This window comes from Leopardus geoffroyi, chromosome A3, assembly GCF_018350155.1.
Source record: "Leopardus geoffroyi isolate Oge1 chromosome A3, O.geoffroyi_Oge1_pat1.0, whole genome shotgun sequence".
NCBI classification, from domain to species: Eukaryota; Metazoa; Chordata; class Mammalia; order Carnivora; family Felidae; genus Leopardus; species Leopardus geoffroyi.
Window position 1 is genome coordinate 108,351,392 of NC_059336.1, and position 18,103 is coordinate 108,369,494.

At 35.7% G+C, this 18,103-nt stretch overlaps 1 protein-coding gene across 3 annotated transcripts in view; it reads left to right on the forward strand.

The window, feature by feature from the left end:
* MAP4K3 (mitogen-activated protein kinase kinase kinase kinase 3) overlaps positions 1 to 18,103 on the forward strand; it is a 205,493-nt gene that overhangs the window by 94,200 nt on the left and 93,190 nt on the right. For all 3 annotated transcript variants that reach the window (XM_045447057.1, XM_045447058.1, XM_045447059.1), the window contains exon 3: positions 11,593 to 11,683. In XM_045447057.1, the coding sequence (XP_045303013.1) occupies positions 11,593 to 11,683 (91 nt within the window). The remainder of the gene's footprint in view (positions 1 to 11,592; positions 11,684 to 18,103) is intronic.

Here is an 18,103-nt window from a genome sequence, read left to right on the forward strand (position 1 = left end):
CTGGCTAGGATTTTGCTAGCTATAGGAGAATAGGGGTATTTCATATGAGGATACTGTGAAAGCAGAGATGGTATTGACATACCCGGCCTGCTCTGTTTGGGTATAGTGGGAAATAAGATGTAGAAAGCAGATTGATGATAGTTTATGGAGAACGGTAAATAGTAGCTGAAAGATTTAGACTTTACCCTGCAGACTGTGAGATTTTTTTTTTACAGGTTAGTAGCACAGTGTACATAGGACAGAGTGAGAAGAGAGATCCTGGGAGTAAGAAGACCTGTTATTCTTACAACATCCACAGTTGAGTAGCATGGAAGGCAGGGATGACTGCATGAGATTTTAGGGCGGAAGGAGGAACAGGACTGAAACATGACTGATAGGCTACTACGGAAAAGGAAAGAGGTACAGTGTATGTCCAAATTGAGGTTATGGGGAGAATAGTTTTGCTGTACTGTTTTTATTTTGGGAACTGATATTTTCTTAAGTTTTATTCATCTGTGACTTATGCCTACATGGCCTCCGGATCAGGAGCCATAGAAAATTGTATTTTAAACCAAGCCTTGTGAGAGAGAACCAGAACACTAGAGAGCTCGAAGTTTTAGAACTATCCCTAAACAGTAAAGTGTGGTTCTTGTTGTAAGCATGATAAAGATAGAAAAATTATTGCCCATTATATTCTTTGCTTGGTTTAAAATCTGTACCATGATTTGTGTTTCCTTTTTGTTCTTACTCTAGCTTTCAAGCCTGCTACAAACCTACTTTACATAAAGAAATTCTAGGTATGCCGCTATAATTTTTAATAAAGTAGTAGGGATATAATCCAGAGGACTGGTACTGGGAATTCACTACTGAGTTATGGGTACCTCCTTTATTTTGAATCTTCCATTAGAGCTACGTTGATAAACTGGGCTCTCAGAAGAAGAGCTGGATCCAGGTAAGAGAAAAGGAGACCTAGAAGGTTAGTTAGGAATTTCTGGTTAAGTCAGTCTAACCTCACTACCTGGAGACCATCCGTTCACATTGGGGAATGTTTTCTCAAATACTTATTTAAAATGAAATGGGTAGAATTTCGTTCTTTGGGTATGAAAAATTTTTTTACTATTTTTATGTATACAGTGCAGATACACACACACATATAGAATATCTGTGGCATTAAAATTTCATCGGGAAAGGCCATTAGGAAAACGAGATGGAGAAACACTGTATTAGGAGTTTTTGTTTTTGTTTTCTTTCCCCTAGGAGTGGGAATCCTGTTTTCTTTAAACCAAATATACCTAATCATGGAATGATGATGGAAACTGTTCTGGTACACCAGTCAGGATATTTTAATCTTCCACTGTTTAGTTTCAGCAAGGAAATTTCTTGATCCTGTTGAACTCAAGTTCAGAGTTGATTTGTAACCATTTATGCAAATGTAAGTGATACTTACTTTAAACATTGTTAATCATAAACACTTATTAAAAGATGGCCAAACAAAACATAAACTATAAGTTATTTTCATTAGATCATCTATCTGAAGAGTCATTTTCTTATTTGCAATCCTTAAAAATACCAATACTGCTATCATAATTCATTTTTTCATTTATATTGGAATATCTAGAAATCCTTGGAACTATTAGATACTTCCTTTATATTTCTGTGTGGTTTTAATTTGTAATTTGAGTATTCTCCCCAAAACTAAGAATTGGGTACTAGTTCTGTGGTTTGCAAAAAATATTTTACAATTTTATATTGTAATTACTTAAAGTCATTTTCTTATCTCTTTAAAATTAGCCATTAGATTTCATGGTAGTTTAGGATAGTAATTGGATTTCAGTATTTCCTGGTACCCGGATGGTTTGGGACAGTAGTTGACAGCTTGTTTAAGAGAATAACAGTTCTGGGAAGAGAGCCATAGATTACTGAAATACTATTAATTCCATTTATTATTTCTATAATATGAAATGGGGTTTTATAAATTATGTATTTTGAATGGTACCATAAATCAAATTAAAAGGCAACTCAAAACTGGTTATAAAATACATGTAGCATGGATGTACGTTGCCATTTCTCTGTGTTTAACAATTCTTTTTTAATGTTTGTTTATATTTAAGAGAGAGAGAGAGAGAGAAAGAGCGCAAGCAGGGGAGGGGCAGAGAAAGAGGGAGACACAGAATCCGAATCCAGGCTCTGAGCCATCAGCACAGAGCCCAGTGCGAGGCTCGAACTCACTAACCATGAGATCATGACCTGAGCTGAAGTCGGACGCTTAACCAACTAAGCCACCCGGGCACCTCTCTCTGTGCTTAAAATAGAATGGAAGCAGGAATGTTTATGAGTGAAGTACCCATAAGATGGACATGGGAAATTGTACTTCTTTCCCATAATCTAAGTTTAAATTTTCTTTCTGGCCATAGAACATTGTGTGTGCATGTGTGTGCATGCATGTGGTTAAAAAATACCAAACCAAACAAAAAAAACCCACAGATTTAGCTTCTTAACAAATTTTTAAGTGTATAGTACAGCATTAACTATAAGCACAATGTTGTACAGCAGATCTCTAGAACGTTTTCATCTTGCATGATTAAAAACTCTATACCTGTTGGGGTGCCTGGACAGCTCAGTTGGTGGAGTGTCTTACTCTTGATTTTGGCTCGGGTCATGATCCCAGAGTTGTGCAATCGAGCCCCATATTGGGCTCCATGCTGAGCGTGGAGCCTGCTTAAAATTCTCTTTCTCTCTCCCTCTCCTCTACCCTATTCATGCTCTCTCTCTCTAAGAAAAATAAATACAAATAAATAAATAAATAAATACCCAGAAGTTGTATTGCTGGATCATATGGTAGCTCTGTTTTTTCCTTTTGTGAGGAACCTGTTTCCTGTTTTCCGTAGCAGCTGCATCATTTTACGTTCCTATCAACAGTTTACAAGTGTTCAGATTTCTCTACATTCTCACCAACCTTTCTTTCCTTTGTTTTCTTTTTCCTTTTCTATTCTCCCTCCTCGTCTTTCTTTTCTCTTTTTCTTTTTTTCTTTTTATTTCTTTCTGTTTCTCTTTCCTTCTCTTTCTCGCTTTCTCTTTCTCTCTTTCGATAATGGCCATCCCAACAGCTGTGAGTTGATATCTCATTGTGGCTTTGATTTGCATTTCCTTGATGCTTAGTGGTGTTGAGCATTTTTCATGTATCTGTGGGCCATTTGTACATATTTTTTAGAGAAATATCTATCCAAGTCCTTTGCCCATTTTTTAGTCAGGGTGTTTTGGTTTTTTGGAATGTTTTGCTTTTCAGTTATGGGAGTTCCATATGTATTATGGGTATTAACCCCTTATCAGATACCTGGCTTACAAATATTTTCTCCCATTCTGTAGTTTGCATTTTCACTCTGTTGATTGTTTTCTTTGCTGTGCGAGAAGTTTTTTAGTTTGATGTAGTCCCACTTGTCTATTTTTGCCTTTGTTGCTTGTTCTTTTTGTGTCATATCCAAGAAATCGTTGCCAAGACCAGTGTTATGAAGTTTTACCCCAATGTTTTCTTGTAGAAGTTTTACATTTTCAGGTCTTGAGTTTAAGTCTTTAATCCATTTTGAGTTGCTTTTTGTGTATGGTGTAAGATAAGGGTCCAATTTCATTTTTCTGCATGTGGATATCCAGTTTTTCCAGCGCCATTTATTGGAGAGATTATTCTATCCCCATTCAGTAGTCGTCATGCCCTGGTGGAAAATCAGTTGACCATACATGTGTGGGTTTATTTCTGGGCTGTCTGTTCTGTTCCATTGGTCTGTATGTTTGTGTTTATGCCAGTACTGCCCTATTTTAACTACTATAGCTTTGTAGCATGTTTGAAATCAAGAAATGTGAGGTCTCCAGCTTGGTTCTTTTTTCTCATGATTGTTTTTGGATATTCAGGATCCTTTGTGGTTGTTTCATATGACTTTTAGGGTTGTGTTTTTCTATTTTGCAAAACTAAACAAAACAAAAGCCACTGGATTTCTATAAGGATTGCATTGAATCTGTAGATCACTTTGGCTAGTATGGACACTTTAACAATATAAAGTCTTCCAGTCTATAATATGGACTTTATTTATGCCTTTAGTTTTTAGTATACAAGCCTTCCACCTCATTGGTTAAGTTTATTTCCAACTATTTTATTCTTTTTGATGAGATTGTAATTGAGGTTTTTCTTGATTTTCTTTTTGGATTATTTATTGCTCCACTATGTAGACACAACTAATTTTTGTATGTTAATTTTCTATTCTGCAATGCTGCTGAATTTTTTAATGCTTATAAGTTGTCTGTTTTTTGGAGTCTTTAGGGTTTTTTACTTATAAGATCATGTCATCTGCAAACAGAGATAGTTTTACTTGTTCCTTTCCAATTTGGATGTTTTTTATTTCTTTTCCTTATCACTCTGGAAGAAGACATTTAATATGATCCAGGGTAGACAAAGAATCAAAAAAGGTGAGAATTCTTCTGGACATATCCATTCTTAAATAAGAGCTACTTATTTTAAAGTAATACCAATTACAAAATGGTTCTCCCATGTTTTTCTTTTCTGATGAATATAATTTTAAATTTTTTTATGTTCAAAAAAAGATTTGGTTGGTATTTTGGTTGGTGTATTACATTAATTCAGGGATTAATTCAAGAGACAGTTGCCATCTTTACTATAATAAAGTCTTCTCTTCAAAAGTGAAGTGTCTTTCCATTTTTTAAAAATGTTTATTTATTTTGAGGCCGGTAGGGGGGGCAGATAGAGAATCCCAAGCAGGCTCCAGGCTGGCAGCGCTGAGCCTGACACAGGGCTTGAACCCATGAACCGCGAGATCATGGCCTGTGCCAAAATCAGGAGTCAGACGCTTAATTGACCGAGCCACCCAGGCACCCCATCTTTCCATTTGTTTAGATCTTTTATCTCCCAAAATACTTTATTTATAGCCTACACATTTTGAAGCTTATCCTTAGATATATAATTTGATTTGATGTATTCTAATTTGTTAATTTAAGCATTTTAAAAAAATGTTTCTGGTTGTTTTTTCAGTTGATTTTTATTTGCTTGCTTTCTGGGAACATATCATATATACTAATAATGAGAATTTTGTATTTTTACTATTTATCCCCTATTTTTTTCTGTTGTGGATTTCAGTTTCTCAGTACTTCTAGAATAATTCATTGACTCATTCATATTCAGTGCCCCTATTATGTGTTAGGAGACACAGTGACTAAGTAGACATATAGTATGTTAGATATGGCAAGTGCTACAGAGAAAACTAAGGGCAGTAATGTACTGTAAGAGCAGTTGTAGAGTTGTGATTGTGGGTTGCTATTTTGTATAGGGGTATCAGAGAAGGTCTCACCTTGAAGGCAACAGATGAGTAGAGCCTTGAAAGAAGTGAGGAAACAAGCCGTCTGGGTTAAGAGAGCACTTTAGGTAGTCTGAATAGAAAGTGTAAAGGCTGAGAGTCAGGAGCTCGTTTATGCTATTCACGGAAAAAAGCAAGGAAGACAGTGTGGCTGAAGCCGAGTGAAGGGGGAGAATAGTAGGAGAAATAATGTAAAATTACAAATAACAAATCATACTGGGAGATAATAGTAACAAACATTTGTGAAGCCTTGTTCTAAGCATTGAAGTATTCTTTCGTCTAATCCTTCCAATAAGAGAATTAGAGGGAGACACTGTTATCTCCATTTTATGAGGAACCTGAATTCAGGAAAAGAATATGAATGAATTTGCCCAAGATCATACAGCCAGAAAGCTGTGAAATCAGGTTTCATAAATCAATATTTTGATTCCAAAGTACATGTCCCTAATTATGACACTGTGCTAAACATGGTGAGTCCAATAGCAAAGTATAGATTTGATGTTATAGAAATAAAGGAATTACTTAAGGTTTGAGTTTAAACTATTATAGTTATTATAGTACAGATTTCATGTCCCCTGTAAGTTTCTTAAAGTCAAGGAAAGTATTGTTCATTTCTGGAACTCTACCTATAGTTTCTAAGCACATTCTCTCACTTGTATCATATTTGCTGCTCAGTGTATGGTGGTTGTTGAATGTATTCTCAAGAAACACCATCTAAAGAGAATAACTGGGGGCACCTGGGTGGCTCAGTCAGTTGAGCATCTGTTGATTTGGGCTCAGGTCATGATCACAGGGTCATGGGGTTGAGCCCTACCTACATCGGGCTCCAGACTGAGCATGGAGCCTGCTTAAGATTCTCTCCCCCTCTCTCTCTGCCCCTCTCCCCCTTAAAAAAAAAAAAAAACTACTCATCTTTATCCAATTGTAAAGTGTTAGGTATTTTTACAAACGATATATTGATTTATAGATTTATATATATATAATTTCACAAATATATATATGTACGTGTATGTATGTATATATATACATATATGTGCGTATATGTACATATATACACACACACACACACACCTCATTACAGAGTTCTACACTAGAAGGTAAATCGTATCTATAACAAGTTGAGAAAACTTGTTTTTAAAATCTTAAAAAAATGATAATTAAAAGTATTTTAAATTCTAACTTGCTGTGTTAAATAACTGTTGATAATGCAGAGAATTATTTTATTATAATGACACTTGTCAAGACATTTCTGGAAAACCATCACAACTTATTAGGATTGTGAAGATGTCAAACACTTAGAAGAAAGACATAAAGATGACTGAAGGAAAATAAGAAAACAAAGAAACAAAATAGGATACAGGAAACAAAATAAGAACACCAAGGGAAATTGAGGATGCCTTGTAAACTTGTGTTTACTTCACAGGGGGCAGAACTAGGGAAACAGAATACACAGTTTACAGATAGACTAAGACTTGGTTCTTTGAAGACACGAACATACTTGTCTCTTGGTTCACTTCCCAATGCAAGATAATCCTTAAATTTTCCTGGTTTGATTTTCGGATAAACTGTACTTCCATTTAGTGTGAAGGGACATGTCAACTGCCTTCATATAACGACTTGGATGGAATTAGATCCATAAGCTGTTACACAGACCAAATGACATTGCTACCTCTTAACCAATAGTTCCATTTTTTTCATGTTTTTTTTTTTTGCATTTATTTATTTTGCTTTATTTATTTATTTTTAATATAACTTATTGTCAAATTGGTTTCCATACAACACCCACTGCTCATCCCAGCAGGTGCCCTCCTCAATGCCCATCACCCACTTTCCTCTTTCCCCCACCCCCCATCAACCCTCAAATGGATAAAGAAGATGTGATTTATATATACAATGGAATACTACTTGGCAATGAGAAAGAATGAAATACGGCCTTTTGTAGCAACGTGGATGGAACTGGAGAGTATTATGCTAAGTGAAATAGTTCCATTTTGACAGTTTCACAATATTTATCTGAACAACAATATTTGTATAATTATATTACTGAATTCTTATTACAGTTTTATAAAAAAGTAAGTAGTTTATTAATTCAAAATGCTTGTGTTAAGGTACTTTATAAAACATACACAGTTGACACCAGTGAAAATAACGAGGCATACCAAAAAAGCAGTTAGTTGGATATTTGACTTAAGTATTATTTTGTCAAAGAAAAAGTAAAGAATTTTATGAAATTTTGGAAATACAGTGATTGTCAGTTTGTATCTAAAAGGCAAGGAGGTATTAGGGATTCTGTGTTTTCTTGTAGTTTTCAGGGAAAGACCCACCTCCATGGCATTGAAGTCTCCTCGTTTGTTCTCACACATCTGACTAAATATAGCTGTTTACAGGAAAGCATTGTATACCAAATAGAAATGTCTATAATCTGGTTCATTGTTATCTGTCATTGTATCTGTTCTTTATTAAATGGAAGAACTGAGTCTTTTTTTGTTAAAAAAAAAAAAAGTTTGTTAAAACTCTAAAACATTTGTGAAGCACCTACTACAGTTTGGACAATGTTTTTCATAAATGGATGGTAATAATTCTATCAGCTTAGAATAATTTTGACTACTGTAATAACTAAACTAGAACATATGAATGGCTTAACGTAATCAAGTTTATGTAATAGTTCAGTGCAAATGTTCAAGTTGTTGGATGACTTTCTTCCTTTTAGTGACTCAGGGACCCAGACTTCTTGCAATTCCTGGGGTTTCACAGTGTCATGTAGTTTGCTGATAGGGAAATAAATAGTGCAACAAGGACACATTACTTTTGCTCAGTTTCCATTGGCAAGAACTAGTCCTTAGGCACATCAGTGTTTACTGTGAAGGAAGTGTCATCTTTGACTGGATTAGATGATTGTCTCTCACCAGTAACTTCTACACTGCAGAAGGAGAACACAGATTGAGAATGGCTAGCCAGCTCTGCCACAGTAATAATGTTGATAGTAATAATGTGTTAATTTCCTGTGGCTGCTGTAACAACTTACTACCAAACTTGACGGCTTGAAAAGCACACCTTTTTCTCTTAGAGTTCTGGAATTCTGAAATCCAGAGTGTGTTTCACTGGGTCAAGAGCCAAGTGTCAACAGCTGCACTCTCTCTGGAGACTCTAAGGGAGAATCTCTTTGCTTGCCTTTTCCAGCTTCTAGAGCCACATTCCTTGCACTCCTTAATTCTTGGCCTCTTCCTTCATCTTCAAAGCATAGCAACTTGCTTCTTGCCTTCTTATAGTCAAGTCTCCCTCTTCTTCCCTCTTACAAGGACACTTGTGATCCCATTTAGATGATCCAGAGAATTCAGGGTAATTTCCCCATCTCAAGATACTTAATTTCATCACACTTGTAAAAACCCTTTTGCCATATACGGTCATATTCACAAGTTTTAGGGATTAGGACCCTTCTAGGGCCATTATTCAGCCTCCTGCAAATAGTTAACATTTATTGAACACAATGTGCGTCATGTTTATTTAGAGAAATTTTCATGTCTTAGTTTCTGTTTTTCTGCCTGTTTATTCATGATCCGGTCTACTTACAGGTTTGCCTGTTTTTCTCAGTTATGGTTTCCTTTCCTTTCCTTTCCTTTCCTTTCCTTTCCTTCTCCCTTCTCCCTTCTCTCTTCTCCCTTCTCCCTTCTCCCTTTTTCCTTTTCCTTGTCTTTTCTTTCTCTGCCATTTTTTGGAAAATATATTCCTTACTTCAGTGTCTAAAAATTTTACGTAAAATCCTAGACTCTCAGAATTGGAAAGAATCTGTAGAAATTGTCTGGTATAACCATCCCAGTCTACAGTATCCAATTAAGTGTGCTAGGATTTGGGATGGGGGTGCCTGTTAATTTATTCTTTGAAATATAGTTCTCTGGAGCTTTGATGAAAGCGCTTTAAATCTACTGTAAGGCTTCTTTGGATTACTGCTGTATTAAACTCTGTTTTCTTTTTTTTTCCTACCCAAATCACCCTTTTTCAGTTACCTTTAAAAATCGAATTGTGGATTTTTTTTACTCCCCCCCCCCAAAAATGTTGAATTTAACTCAGCCATTCTCCTAAGCACATAGAAATGACTTGATAAGAAAAAAGGAAGCACTTTGGGTTAACACCAGTTTCTAGGAAAGAGGGTAGTTGAAGACTTAAAGCCATTTACAGGTTTTTGTAAAACATGAGAGCAAATAAGCAATTAATTATATAAAACATGGTAATAACTGGTTGAAATTAAACCAAAAGCAGCATTCTTGATTTAGTGTCAGCTTGTAGAGGAATTATGTGGTATTACAGATTCATTCAGGCAACAGTTCTATTGATCACACATTAGTTGCTATGGATACAAAGATGACTGAGACATAATCTTGTTCCAGAGGATGTGATATTCTAGTGAGAATGTAGACATGCACTGATGCAGTGTCATGAGGGCTATGATATGTGCAAAGATCACCATAGAAGATGTGATACAGTTGTGAGTAACAGAAACCACAACTCAGGGTAGCTTAAACAATACAAACAGGGAATTTATTGATCACGTGCAGGTATATCTGAAGCTTACAGAGTCAGATGAGGCTAGCTGCAGTGGCTCAGGCAAGCCTTCTTCCTTCCCCTGTTTTTCTGTTTCTCCTCAATGCTTTCTACAGATCAACTTTATTCTAAAGCTATCTCCCTTTGAGGTTGTAGAATGACTACCACCAGAACAACAGCTGTTATCCTCTGACCATCAAACTAGATCAACTTTGATCTCGTGTAAGCCCTTCACTGCTTTGGGGAAATGCGTAATTGAGAGGCAAGTGAAAAAGCAAAATTTAGAACTTTCGAAGTATTTAATATGTCCCTGAAATTTGGTATTAGTTTTATTTGGCTTTATTATTTCTAATTAGATTTTTAATTTATTGTTGCAAATTGGATTTTTCTTAATATGATGAATATCAGGAATTCTTAATGATGGGGAATAAAGTCAGAAGAGAATCCTAGTTCAGTGATTTTCTTCTGAAAATTTGGAAGCATATAAGTTTTCTGTTCTCCCTTTGGAGATCTTTGAGTTTGTATTTACTTCATTGCAGAAATTAAGAATCTGACATACTGCCTTTTCTCTTTTATTTCTTCCCTTGTAACTGGGACAGTAGAGTGGGTTTTGACATTGGGTTCATATGGTTCATGGCTAGGCTACTTTAAGTCTCAATTAGGTTTACAGTAGGAAACTGCCAAGGCAAGAAATGTCAGGACTTGCCATAATGACCTCATACTTATAGTTTGAGCTGTAATTTAGGGAATCTGTTTCTTACTTTGCCACTAATATACATTGAAAATGAGGCTGTTCATAGTATATAAAGCTTTTAAAAACTGAAAGTAATGCAAAGCTACTTTCATGTAGATGTAAGGACTACCATTTGTTCCTTCTACCTGGTCCCTGGTTCACCACATTTGCATTCACTGCAGTTCTCTTTCTATCACAAGTGTTCATTCAGGAGCCATACCATGCAACACTGCTATAGGATTGCCAGATCTTATTTTGGAGAATTTGGGCAAGAAGGGCGTAGAAGGAGATTATTTGCTAATAGTCTGACCAGGCTAAATACAATTCCATTCTGTATCTGAATATGGCTGGAACAAGGCAGTTGAATATAGGAGAAGCCTGTGTATGTGGGCCATCTGGTAACCCAGTGCTGCTAGAGGGTGGCTCTCTCAGCCAAGAGCCTTTGGACGTATATTTGACACTCTTGGTGCATAAGGGTTCCTGCCCTAACTTAAAAAGAACTACTTCCTTGTGCTATCATTATATTAAATGTTATTTGGTAATAAAGGAAAAAAGCTGTGTATGTTTTCTAGTGAATTATATGATGATTATGTCCAGTGTGTAATAGTAATAATAACAAATGTTTATATAGCACTTACTCTGTACCAGGCACCATTCTAAGCATTTTACACAAATTAGCCCATTTAATTTTTCCAACAGTCTTAGGACAAATTATTACTATTTTTATCCCCATTTTGCAGAGGAAGAAATTGGCACAGGTCAAGTAATTTGCTCAAATTAACACAGTTTAGTAAGGGACAGAGTTAGTATTTGAATCTAGATAGTCTGGGACCTGAGTTCACACTTTTAATCACTGTACTTTTTGTTAACTAAAGACTGAAAGTGTAATTAAATATAACATCAGTAACATTATTATGTTTTGAAACAAATTGACATTTTGAAACTTACCTACTAAATATTCGACATGCTTGTTTTTTATTCTAGGAGAAGATTTTGCAGTTGTACAGCAAGAAATTATTATGATGAAAGACTGTAAACACCCAAATATTGTTGCTTATTTTGGAAGCTATCTCAGGTACATTTTTGTTTCCCATCACCTAATACATTTAACAAAATAAAGTTAGCTCTAATAGCATGCTTTGTAGTTTTCTTCATGCTTTGAAGATAGGATGTTTTTGTGTGAATGAAATTTTTATTTCTGACCTGTTTATGTTCATTCTGTAATCAATATCATAGTCTGATTTGTCTCTTGTACTCTTGGGAATTCTGGATGTGGTTTCAGTGAAGAAACTCGCAAGTAAAGATGAACTTTTATGGTTAATCTTTGCGTGGTAGACCAGAGATCTAAATATGCCATTCTGTTGCCCCTTACTCACAGACTTGGGTATATTTAGAAAGTCGGGAGCATCTCTAACTGCTAGGTTTTTATTAGAAACTTTTTCTTTCTTTTATGCTTCTAGCTCAGGGTATTGCATCATCCCTTCCCTTCATTTTGTCCAAAGGACTAGGAACTATAATTATTTCACTAACTTCTTATTTTCCCAGGTTGTAAAGTAAACTTACACTGTGAATTGCAGTCTCTTGCTTTGGTCTGGCAGGACCACGCTGGGTTCCCCAGGTCATAGTCCATAGAAGTTGACCTCAAGGTCAAATCCTGTTTTTCCATTTACTTCTCTGTGCAGTTGTGAGCTGAACTCTGTGACTGACTTGTTTTTAAGGTTCCTTCCAAGAGGAGGATTGACAAATGTTCTCTTCCTTATGTATTAAAAAACCCTTAATGTTTTATTCTGGTGGATGTACTGTGGGATATATAAGGAAGTAGCTTATCACAGCTTCCATTGTCATATGACCCAGGTATTAAAAAAACACTTCTCTCCTGATGTAGGCACAGCATATGGAAAAGACAGGGCAGTTCTGCCCCCTCTTTCCAGCTTGCAAAAAGCCAACCAAACCAGCTCTTCTTGATTCTAACCACTCTTGAACAGTTTTGATTGCCCCATCTTCATTAAGGTTGAAGAGTAGGTTTAGTGGAGACGTTAGTTTATGTAAGGACAGATACTACGACCAGGTCAATGACTATTATATATTTTGAATGAGTTCTATAACAGCCAATTTAAAGCCACTTTAATGGTAAGTGGTTCAAATAATACCTAACACAATTTCTGGTTCAGTTTTTATTTTATGGACAGACCCAACACAGACAATTACTGTATCAGGTCAAAGAAACAATCTCTTAAAACTCAATTAAGTTTGTGATAAAAATAATTGATTGCTGCTAATACGTTAAAATCATCACTTCAGGACAATTTGTTTTTTTACTGTTTTTGCTCCTAACAAAATGACCTACTTATACTCAATTGGGAGAAGCATCACAAAATACTTTTCCCCCCAAGGGCAAACAGGTCTTTGGTCTAAGAGTTTTTCTCAAACATGGTCTGAGTCGTCAGGAACTATGGGACCATTCAGAGGCTAACCTATTATTCTGGAATAGCCCCATCCATTTATATGGCACCTTGGTCTTTCTGCCATCAAGACAATAGCATCTTTGGTGGTTAAGAGTTCTGGAGTCAGATCGTTTGGATTGGTTGAGTCCTGACTCCATCATTTATTAACTGTGTGCCTCACAGCAAATTACTTAACTACTCTGAGCCTCCATTTCCTCATCTATAAAATAGGAATAATAATAATAGATACAAGATGTGATAGCTATGAGGATAATGAGTAAACACATGTAGTGTTTCCAACAGTGATTAAAATAAAATAAATGCTCCATAAACATTAACTCCTATTACTACTACTATTGCTGCTGTTACTATTACTATTTCTTAACTATTTTTAAGTGTTATCATGTTAGTGCCTCATTTGATCTTTTCAGCAACACTATTACCAGTGTTTCTCTATGGTACATACTATTTCCATTTTACAAATAAGATGCTTGAGAGAGTTCAACATCAAGTAATTAGTTTACAGTCCAATTTCAAGTTATTGACAGTAAGGTTCTACGTTCTTTCTGTAATATTGTGTTCATAGATCACATGACTTTTGACTTAGCCCTTTTGCTTCCTTGCCAAAAGAGCTGACCAAATAAACTTCCACCCCCACTCCCTCAGGTCCCTCCCATTGCCCCCCAAAAATCCTAACACTAAACTGGACATTTGACTGTGTTACTTAGGCAAGAGTCTTCCCACACAGGTTAGGCAGCAAAACATTTGTTCTTGTTACCCCCAAAAGGTGAATTACTTATGGGTTTGTATCCAGTTTTGTTTATAAATCTTGGCTTTGGCTTTCAGCAAAATAGTGCAACTCTTTAGTAACATGTCCATTAACCTTCACTTTTAGACATGGTACAGGGGAGAGCCAGTTAGATTATGCTTAACAAAAATTGTATTTACTTTAAAATTTTAGGAAATGTGTATTCTGACTATATGTTGAATATCTTTTCTTTTTGAATTTTATTTATTTATTTTGAGAGAGAGTGTGGGGGGTGGGGGCGGTCAGAGAGAGAGAATCCCAGGCAGGGTCCATGCTGTCCGTGCAGGGCTCTATCTCAGGAACAGTGAGATAATGGCCTAAGCCCAAATCAAAAGTTGGACACTTAACTGACTGAGCCACCCAGGCGCCCCTTGAATATCTTTTTTAAAGTAAACTTTTTGTTGGAGCATAAAATACATAGAGCAAGTGCACAAATTTATGTTTTGTGTATAGCTAGATGAAATTTTTAAAGGTGTTCTTTGAATCCAAATACAAGAATACAAAGAGCAAACTTGCCCCAAAACCAAAGTAAAACAGACAACATTAGAGTCATTTTTTTCAGTAGAGCTACCTGTTAGTGGAGTTGTATGATCTAATGTAAGAAATACTGGTTTAAGTAGATGATTTTATTCTGTAGCTGGCATAGCTGATGAAAGTGATAGAAAAGCAAATGTAGTATAACATAGAACAGCAATTAATCTTCTCTTTCTCTACCTCTTTTTTTCTATAGAGATTTTTCCCTTCTTCCCTAATTAAAGTCCAGACTCAGTCAAATTTGGAGTGTGAAATACTAATGATTAGACTTGCAGGATGTTAGAGCTGGAAGGGACTAAGAGATCTTGTCACTAGTCCCACTCTTTTTAGTGATGAGAAAGTGGGGTGCTGGATCAATGACTTCGTTAGGTCATCCAACTACTCATTGTTGGTGGTGGACTTAAACCAGATACCAGGTATGTACAGGTACCTAGTTGGCTATCTTTTTGGTATTCTATAGTACTCAGCCTAGGAAGGCCAGATTTAGTCTTAAAGGGAACATGGTTTCTTGGATTTCTTCTCATTATTGAATTATTTTACAAAAGGCAGGGAGCTTATTTTTTAAAACTTGATACAAACCCCCTAAAATGCATACTGTTCTTAGCAACTTTCTTCCTTGTATTTTATTGCCATTATAGCCTATTACAACAAATTTAGACCAAAATAATGAGGAAATTGAGCTAATGTGGTTTTACCATTAATAAATTTCCCCTTCAGGGAATCAGCCTTATCCTGTGAATTTACTGAATAGATGACCAGCATGTAATTAAGTTCAGAAGCCTGTTTTATAACAGGGTAGCCATCCTCATTTCCTGAAGAAATACAGAAACGGAGCTGCTAAAAAACAGAGTATCTTATGTTATTCTTAATAGGACATTCTCTGTTCCTCTCTTCAATATCATTAAAAGTCTATGTTTATTAAGTACTTAAGTACATATACTGTACAATGAGAACTGGATGGACAAAACTTCTCTCTGAAGTTTAAAAAAGTAAATAGTCCTGATTTGATGTAGATTTTTATTTGTATATTTGTGTGTGTTCCTAAAACAACAGAGTTAAGTAATCATAGACCTATTCTTTAATCCTAGTAGAGCTTAACTATTGCTTCTTTTAAGTAAATAATGACTCTTTAGGTTCCTTCTAAGCATTCCTAGCCCAGCATATCCTTTCATAATATATTTAAAAAATTGAGATACTTCTCTCCAGTTTGAACTCTTAAAGTTGAGGTTGAAAAACAGCAAATGCTCCTCAAAAAATAAGCCAATAGATTAGATCCATGCAGTAAAAAATACTCATTTGGATCAGAGATTTTAAACCTTTGAAATCAAGAATACTAGTTTCAATGAGCATAATTTATCACATAATAATAACATATTTGTAAATCACCACCATTAACAAAGTGTTTTTACATTTCTTTGGATGTATAGAGTGCTGTATTGGGTTCTAGATATGTAAAGACAGATAAAACATAATCCTTGCCTTTAAGGAGTTTATAATCTAATAGAAGAAATACTCATGAGCAAATAATTGCAACATAGTATGCTAGGTACAATAATAATTTCCACATAAGACGCAAAGTGTAAAGACGGTAGAAAATCTGATTTTGTCAGAGTAAGGGAATCAGAGAAAGCTGTGTGAATGATATGATTCCTAAATGTTGGGTGTTAAAGTGTTAGTAGGCATTTGCTGTAGCATCTAATGTGTGGAGAAAATTATAACTTCTGGCAAAGGAAATGCATGCGTGAAAATACCATGAACTACTCAGGAGGCAACTAATAGTTTCATACTAGAGCTTAAAGGGTAAGTCTGTAGTTGCAGTAGGTAAGGCCATGGAGATTTGGCAAAGAAAGGCATCTTTTATCCCTTAATTAGGACTTGTAGGTATTGAGCATACTTGTTAAAGGTTTGAACACAGAGTACAGAGTAGTGTATCTGTGGCGGATGGACCTGGTGTGTGGGGGATTGAGACAGTGAGGATGTTCGTTTTATTACAGTGTGAATGTCGTAACCCAGGAAAGAGATGTTTGTCCCTTGAGTTATATCGAAACTGGAAGAAATTTTTTTCTAGAGCTAGAGGTGGGACTGGGGAGGAAACTTAATAACTGGAAATGCTTTTTTGAATGCTCACACTATGGAAATAAAGATTATCGTTAAGTTCATTTTAATTTGTACCTAGCTACCCTCTTTTTTTAAAAAAGGCAACTTTTAATTTTGGAATGTATTGGATTTACATAAAAGTTGCAGAGATAGTACGAAGAGTTCTGTCAGTATTCCCTATTGCTAACATCTTACATAATCATGGTACATTCGTCAAAACTAAGAAATCAACATTGGTACCATACTATTAGCCAAACTAAGGTACTTCCTATTAATTTCACCAGTTTTCCACTAATGTTCCTATTTTGTTTTTAGTTTTCTAGTTATACTGATACAAACATTTGTTTCCTTCAAGTGCAACCAGAGTAGTAGTAACAGCAGTTACTTCACATGCTGGCTAGGGTAGTTAGCAATGTCCTGGCCTCTACTAGATGCCAGTAACACCTTCCCAGTTAGGACAACCCGAAATGTCTTTGATAAGCCAAATATGCCTTTGGGGACAAAATCACCCCCGTTGAGAACCACTGCTTTAGGAAGAAAATTTGGTGGAACTCTCTTATGAGATGCCTCCTTATACCAGAATTGCTAGGGTGTTTTCTAGGAACATTAGTTCTGAGGGATGCTAATACGTGATTTGAAAACAAGGGGTTTATGGAAAAAATAATTTGGGGAAGTAGCGAACTAAACAAAATTAAAGAAGTTTTCTTTCTTTTTCCTCTTCCCTCTCTCCTCTGCTTTTTTTAAAATCCCATTCTTTCTCCTACCCTTTCTCCACTTCCTAACTTCCTCCATCCCCATTCTTCCTTTCTTCCGTCTCTTCCTTCTCCTCTCTCCACCTGTTCCTCCTTCCCTTCTCCCAGCTACCCCTGCCTCACTGCATGATTTCTCAGAGCCTTTAACATATCCGTGGCATTGTTAATTTCCAAGAGAAGACTATATAGTATGTGACATTCCTAAAACTGGTTTAACTACACATTGATTTTTTTTTTTTTTTATGGTAAGCATACTTCACATAGGATTGCTGTCTGCTCACCCATTCTTTGGAAATTAGTAGGTTGAACTGGGGTTTGTTAGGTATAACTATAGAGAAATAGGTCAGCTTGTATCCCCAAATACAGAACTACCCCTCATTGTTAAAGGGGAAGTAGATAGATGAATTACCTATAGCTTTTTGGAATGCAGTGAATTTTGTCTGTTTGAAAATGCACCAAAATATTTTAAATTCAGTTCACATTAAATAAAGTTATCCTATATTAAAACAACTAGCAGTTATTAAACTTTTTATTTTTCACATTGAAAGTTATGATTAGGAGTTGAATTATTTTGCTGAATATACTGGAGTAGTTATTGTGAAATGTTTTGTTCAGCAGGATAACCCACAGTTAAGTACAGGGATCAGCAGACTGCAGTATCGGGGCATGGCCAGCTGTCCCATCCCAGGGAGAATGATTTGGTATGCCAGTTTCTAGCAGACATTCTAGAGCTGTGGATTCTTGGTGATCTTGCTCACATTTTCTTTTACTTTTTAAATTATGTTATATTTGGGCAAAATATATAAATCCACAATGTTTAATCAGTTTTAAGTCAGTGATGTGTTACAAAGTGTGGGAAG